Genomic DNA, 7,500 nt, shown 5'->3' with positions numbered 1-7,500 from the left:
TTTCACAACCCCTCTAAAGTTAAAGGTAAAGAAAACTCTCAACTTTAAACTGAACCATTCTTTTTCCAACACATATGAATATGTGATGTAATATTTCCATTATTAAAAAAAAAAAAGTTTTACTATACAAGTAATTCAAATTCAAAAGTCCAGAATTTGGCAAACCAGTGCCGTGTCCCAGTACAAGGGCCGATTAAAGGTCAACTGTGTGAAATTTGGCCTGATTTAGGAATTTCTATATGAGTAAAAGCATCCATCCATTTTCAATACCCTATTATTCCTGAGCTCAGAGTCCGAGGGGCCTGCTCGAGCCTATCCCAACTGTCATAGAGCCTAGGCAGGGTGACTCCCTGGACATCCCAGTTCATTGCAGGGCCACAAACAATAGACACAAACAACGATTCGCACTCACATACAACGGACAATTTAGAGTTTCCAGTTCACCATCACACATCCAGGTTTGTGGCCGCAGGCCACTGTAGCTCGCTGCCAAACTCGGGAGAGGGATGGTGAGTGAAAGAGCTCTGCAATCTAAAATCTGACCACTAGATGGCAGAATTTTACAGCGTGTGGTAGAATTTTACACACTGTACCTTTAATTCACGTTTGGCGTGGCCGTGCTGTAACTGATTCAAACAATCCCGCAAATGCAGCTTTCATTCATCAAGGTGTGCACCTCGATGCTCAGAATTTAAAAAAAAAAACTCATCCGATGGCACTCGAGCTTGGAAATGTATTCCCACTGGGCCTCACGTGCATGTCTTTGGTACTGGGGGGGACGCCAGAGAAGCCCCAAAGAGAACCTCCTTCGAAGTCGTGACCTTCTTGTCGTAAAGCACGCGGGCTAAGCTTGCGCCGCTGTGTCGGAACATTCTCAAACATTTCTCCTCGGTAATTCAAAGGTCAGATAAGTAAATAAATAAACAACAAGGAGACGCCCACAGTCCACTCCTGCCTGGAGAGTGGACTGTGAAGAGATGGCGGCGGCTCCTCCGACACGAAAAGCGCATTTGCCAGCGACACAGTCGACGTCCGTCTCGCAGGACCAACGAGGTCTAAACAAACACCAGTCCTCTGTTGGCCTCCAACCAACCCCACCCACCCCCAGCCCAGCTCCTGGAGGCATGAAGGAGAGCAGCGCTGTCTGCAGTAGACAGTGTAAGCTTGGCTGGTCAGCACTCTGTCCATTCACTCTTTGATGGTGACTGAGGAGTAAAACAGGTCAACTGGCTAAGAGGGTGCGTTCCCTGGCCTCCTTATTATCCTTGGAAAGTGGTCAGAGGTTTGATTTTAAAGTGGTCGCTCACCCGCGGCCCAGTCAACCTGGCAAATACATTTATTTATTTTTTTTTTTAAAGAAAAAAAAGGAAGAAACATGCACAGAGTCGTCAAAAGATTGACCAGTGATTGTTAAGAGCAAGATTTAGTGGCTTGAAATTAGCAGGAATTAAATGTCTCCATTCAGCCAAACAATAAAATACATAGTTTTAATAATGTATATATGCATGTATAATGAATAATAGTATAAAATAATAAATAATGACTTGTGTACTTTAATATTGATTTTTCAGGTAATACATTAAATAAATAAATAACTTATAATAAATAATAAAAGTAATTTTCACAATTCAAATAATAGGTTTTTATTTTGTTAGGTTTTTAAAATCATTTTTATATTTCAGTTTACATACATTTTGTTTCGTACGTATTAAGTTTTGAAATATTTTTTCATTTTTTTCTTTTCACCTCTTTCCCCGTTTTCTCTCCTTACCTTCTGTATTGAGGTGGGGGGAGTAAACCCAAATAACCACTTCAAGTTCATATTTTACCAGCGTGGTGCCAATTTTTTGCCTGAAGTGCTCACCTCTGTGAGTGGAACGGAAATCGTTCCTCGGTGCAACAAACCGTTGGTTCAAAGACTCGTGACTCTCGTGTGAATCTTACGTTGGAAGGCAGAGGCGCCGGCCTTAGCAAACCACACAAAGACGTAGAATCGCCTTAGTCTGCGACACAACCGATCGGCGCACTGGCCTAGTTTTTTTCTTTTCTTACATATGTTGTGGAAGGAGGGGGGGGGGGTCTTCGCTGCCCTGAGGGGTCTTCACTGGTCATGTGACCCGATGTGCGCGTCAATATAGCCGAGGAGAAAGACGCAGCCGTCTTTTTCTGCTGTCGAGAACCACAGCTGCTTACACCTCAGCATCCGCTCACACGGAACGGAGTCAGACGCACGTGCACCTTGTCAAAAATACTACGTGTATCCCATGAACTGGTCTGTTTTATGTCATGTTCAATAATCTATGTCCATTTTCTTGCGGTTTTAGGTCAGCATATTTGGCTGCCATTTATTTATTTATTTCTATTTGCATCTAAATGAGGATGTCCAATACACCTCATGCTCGCTCTGCTGCAGCTGCACAGCTAATTAGTTAAGTAGCCTAAGCATTAGCAGCTGCACTGTCTCTTTAGTGGCACATGCTCCGTGCTATTGCTAACATGCTAACTGCGTAAATGTGGGAGAGCTTGTGTGGTTAACATCGTTCCCGACCTGGGACCTGAAGGAAATCACCAGGTGAGGAAGCTAGGCCAAGATCACAGTGCTGGACAGTTTCACATTGGGGCCATTGCTATAAAGTGGGTTATGTTTGAAGTGGGGGTTCATGTATTGGAAAGCATTGGTTTGTTCCATGAGAACTCAGAAGGTTTTTTCTCCAATTCCCAGTCACCCATATCAGCAGAAACCCAATCATCCTGTGCTACAATGCTATTAGCTAAAAAAAATAAAAAAATAAAATACTGCTAATTAACAGCCTGGATTGAAAGAAATGGATCAATTCAAAGGGGGCTGAGTTCACTTATTGGGTTAAAATAGATAATTGAATAAAAAAAAGACCGTAAAAAACGGGAACGCTATGGATGTCATTAGCAGCTACCACACTAATTAACATACTGCCCATAAATACACTAATAAAAGTGTATACTCGAAGTAAAATAAAACTAATTTGGTTTTCCTACCTTTAAAATGGTTCTAATATACTGTCTACAAGATATATACACCGAGCAATTAAGGGGCTTGCTCCTATGGTTGGCGGCCATCTTGTGCCTTTTAAAGGAAGCCCGGTATTTCAGGAAAAGCTCCGCACGCTACCTCTGACGCCGTGTAGCTAAAGTCACCTGCCACGTGAAAAAAACCCAGCACCAACGTTTTACATCGCCTCAGGAGCTGCCTGATGGCTAAACGCTTAGCATGCTAATGGCAGTGTTTCCATGGATTCACATTTCACTCACTGTCCTTTGCTTTTAATCGTTCTACTCGATGTTTTTTTTGTTTTTTGTTTTTTGTTTTTCCCCCCCTTTCAATCGTCTCCAGCGGGGCGGCTTTTGCAAGCGCATCCTCTCCTCCGCCCATGCCTCTGCCCCCACCCCCCACCCCCCAACTGCTCCATCCCCAGCCGAGATGGAACCGTCCGCCAGCCAGGCCGGTCCCGGGCAGGTAAAGGCCCACAGAGAGCTCCTCCGGAACATGGAAGCGAAAGCGCCTACATTATTCACAAGTCTAACCCCTGACCCACATTCAGCACGGGCCACTGCGGGCTCAACATAAACCTCCATCCCCCTCGTCTGCGCGCTGATTGGACGGCGCACCAGCTCGGGAGCGCGCCGGGGCCTGTGTTTCCAGGAGACTCTCTCCCGTGGCCGCGCTTACGTGCACACCACTACCGCCGCCGATGCTGTAGTTTGTAGTAAGGATCACGAGCGCGCGCACTTTGCTTAAAAAAAAAAAAAGAAAAGAAAAATCTGTGTCGGGCGTGCCCGTCAGTGGAATGCGCGCAGCCGCAGCTCGGTCTCGCAGCTCGCGCCCGCCGCTAATTGGAGTGCACCGCTGATGGAGATCGTAACATGTAAATAGTCCAAACGTTTCATGCGCCAAATTAGATTTCTATTTTTATTTTTATTTTTTATTTTTTTGCAGATCTTTCCGTCAAATTGAAGCATTTTGTTGTTGTTTTTTATCATTAAAGAAGAAGATGCGCGGCATTTGTGCGCCAAGAGCCTCCTAATCGCCTCTTTTTCTCTCTCTCCTTCAACGCGGATGAAAAACTCAGCCACTCGGAACAAGTTCATGTCCGCGTAACGCCGATGGGACGGCCGGTGTGCGCCGATTTCCGCGAGCCTTCCCCCCTCTTTTAGCGGCTCGCAGCCCGGCTGCGCCACTCCTCACTGCGGCCGCCTCCTAACTCTGAAGCGGAGCGTCAGAAATAGAAGAAGAAGAAGAAGAAGAAGAAGAAGAAGAAGAAGAAGAAGAAGAAAACAAATCAGCCACCCGACATCCTCCGGTGGCTGTGCGCCCTTCTGAGGGCGGTTGGCCCGGATTTCTTTCTCTCTTTTTTTTTTTTTTTTTTACTCGATATTTTCGATTTGAAAAGTTTAAAGGAACTTCATCCCGGTGGATTAGAGAGCAGAATATTGTCGGCGGTTTACATGTGCGGAGAAAGAATCTCTGCGCGTTTCTGAGGGATCCATCGAGGGCTTATATAAGAAGAGGCGTCATGTATGCGGGACGCAAGAGGAGAAAACCCGTCCAGAGAGCGTGAGTGCTTTTCACTTTATTTTATTTTATTCCATTTTCATTTTAAACGAAAGTGCAATTTTGCGGACAAATTCTATCTGAAGCATCGGTGAAATTATTATTATTTTATTTTTATTTTTTTGGCAGGTGTGTGAGCATCGTTTAGTCGTAACTCGCAATAACCGCAATATTCCCCGTTTGCCAGTCTTTTTGCTTGATTATTATTATTATTATTATTTTCCGTCAGAGCGCGTGGAAACCCGCAGAGTAAATGCGTCAGAGGCGCCTGACGGAGACGGGTTTTTGCCTTAATGCCTTGCGGATTATTGCAGGCCTGCACGGCGCGGTGGCGTCGTCCCAGCCTGCAAGCACAGCAGCAGCCACAGCCACAACATCGAACGATCAGCTCGCAAAATAAAAAATAAAAAAAAAATTCCTGAAACACAAAAGTTCCTCTTCTCGGCTGCTCGTGCGCTGCTGCGGGTTTTCTACACACTGGTTTGCGCCATTTTTCCCGTTCGAACGCTGCACCAAGTATTCCTTTATTTCCTCATTTATGTCATCGAGGCCGTGAAGAATAAAAATTCCATCATTGTTTTCCCGACAGTTTCCCCCGGAATGCGGGGAGAACCTTGATTTGTAGCGTCAACAAATCAGAAAAAGATTTTTGTATCATGTGTTTTAGAACGTATATAGACGTCGTCATCTGGCGTCATGGTGGAGTCCGGGCAGCCTCACACAGGCCGTGGCATCAGTGTGGAGGCCCGAGGCCCTGCCCGAGCACCACCGCCGTTTATGGCACCGTTAACAATAATGATAATAATAATAGTAATAGAGAAGATTTGCAATGATCAAAAGGCAAAGTCGCGTTCGTTCGAACGCAACCGGCGTTTTTTGATTAAAAGAAAAAAAATACAGGGATCATCTGTAACGACGACGATGGCGTAGCGGGTGATGATGCTGCATGAAGAGCATCAGGGCTGTAGAAATGTTGTGAGAGCGTGTCGCTGCTGTTTGTAATAATAATAATAATAACAATAATAATGATAATAATAATACATGTCCATGCACTCTGCACTTTACATCTTGCTATTCTGCATTTTACTTTTTACTTTTTAGACCTTGGTACCACCGGTGCTGTCAACTCTTGTAACCTCAAAGCCGCATCTTAATCATTCTTTTACTTCTGTATTTTAATTATTATTCTTTTACTCTCTTTCCTCTTTTATTAACTGATTGCTACTTTTTAAATGTGACTTTTAACACCTGTGACCATCAAATATATCCCCCTCCTCCCCCTCCCCCTTTGCTCCTAAAGAGCAGAGCTGCAATCCCATTGTGGATTTTTTAAATTTATTTATTTATTTATTTATTTATTTATTTATTGAGCAAAGATGAGGTTTTCGTGTCTGAAATATTCAACCGTCAAACAGGCGGGATCCACGGTAGCGCTGCCTGAGAGTTGAGTGCTATTGCAGGAGCATAAAGACATTCACCAACACACACTTCTGCAAAAGACTGACATCAATCGTTCTTAAGCCCCTCCCCTTAAATTAAAGCAACACAACGAAATGCCTCCCTCTCTCTGTCACACACACACACACACACACACACACACACACACACACAGACGGTGACATGCTCGCGCTGACACACACAGTATAAACAGACGTCGATCCGCATTCGCAGCCGTGACAGTTTGAGTTTGTTGCCGTCGTGCCAGATGAATCGCTGTCAGTTTGTGTTTCAGCTGTTGACCTTCTTCTCTTTGTGTGCGTTGGATGAAACAACAACAACAACAACAACAACAACACATATACAAACAGAGCGGCGAGCGCATTGCGGTGTGTTGTTCGATGGCGGCGATGGCAACTGCGACCATGCAAGGAAACATGCGCACAAATAACTGACGACGCGTCAGTCACTGGCATTAATACCCCCCCCCCGCGCGCATATTTGACTTCCACTGATGTGGAAGCAGGTGACACAAATATGCGGCCACGTGATTGTCCCATCGTTAATTGCTCAGTGGTTAGTGTTGATGAATTGAAAATGTGCTCGCGACCATTACTGGGTCATAAAAATGATTACAATTTTTGCGACCGGCTTTCCGACCATGTCCGTTCTTCCATTGACATTTGTGCGGCAGAATTACTGAAGTTGTTTTCGCATTACAATAAAATGCAACATTATCTAATGTTTATTATAGCTTCGTATTTCATTATTATTTTTATTTATTTATATATATATTAAAAAAAAAAAATCTTTATTTCTTTCAAGCATTCTCACTGATACACCGATTTCAGTCAAAGTTCTGAGGTTTCCTCTAAGAAAAAAAAAAAAACAGCCGTTAGAAGCATCTGGCAAGGAAAAAAAAGAAGAAAATCCCTCTCTTGAAATGATGCTTTGGAGACGTCCATCAAATTCAACTAAAGAGATGTTTAACCATTAAAATGTGATGTTTCAGGGCCAAGCAGCCACCGGCCGAAGGTGCCAAATCCAACCCGTCCAAACGGCACCGGGACCGACTGAATGGCGAGCTGGAGCGCCTGGCCAGCCTGCTGCCCTTCCCGGAGGAGGTGACCGCCTCCCTGGACAAACTGTCCATCCTGCGCCTGAGCGTCAGCTACCTGCGAGCCAAGAACTTCTTCTCAGGTGAGAAAGACAAGTCAAGGCCCAGGCCGAGCCCTCATCAGCTCACACAGGTCGCTGCCCCCCCCCGCTGTTGTCGACACTTCGATCGCGTCTGTCGCACAAACCTGTTTCAAATTATTTGGGCCTGAAACTCACGAGATCGATACTCTCATAATGAGTTTCTGCTGGTGTCCAGCACACAGCGAGAGAGAGCCTGGCCTAGCTCAAAGCTAAACGCGCTAATTTAGCCCGCTAGCGAGCGCTAACACAAACGAGGGAAATATCCCTCGGTTTTC

General features: G+C 44.9%; 1 protein-coding gene across 2 annotated transcripts in view; it reads left to right on the top strand.

Annotated features, from left to right (window-relative positions):
• The first annotated feature begins 3,438 nt into the window (after positions 1-3,438).
• LOC142891373 (aryl hydrocarbon receptor-like) overlaps positions 3,439-7,500 on the top strand; it is a 33,159-nt gene continuing 29,097 nt past the window's right edge. The window contains exons 1-2 of one of the 2 annotated variants that reach the window (XR_012927265.1): positions 3,439-4,591; positions 7,038-7,225. Coding sequence is in view for 1 of the 2 variants with exons in the window: in XM_076030850.1 (XP_075886965.1) it covers positions 4,551-4,591; positions 7,038-7,225 (229 nt within the window). In the remaining variant the exon portion in view is untranslated. The remainder of the gene's footprint in view (positions 4,592-7,037; positions 7,226-7,500) is intronic. The other variant, XM_076030850.1, reaches the window with a different exon arrangement.

The sequence above is a fragment of the Nelusetta ayraudi genome, unplaced genomic scaffold (assembly GCF_046127955.1).
Source record: "Nelusetta ayraudi isolate G7.1 ecotype Tasmania unplaced genomic scaffold, CSIRO-AGI_Nayr_v1 ptg000031l, whole genome shotgun sequence".
NCBI lineage: Eukaryota > Metazoa > Chordata > Actinopteri > Tetraodontiformes > Monacanthidae > Nelusetta > Nelusetta ayraudi.
The sequence above is the reverse complement of the archived record's forward strand: the minus strand, read 5'-3'. Positions and strand labels throughout refer to the sequence as shown.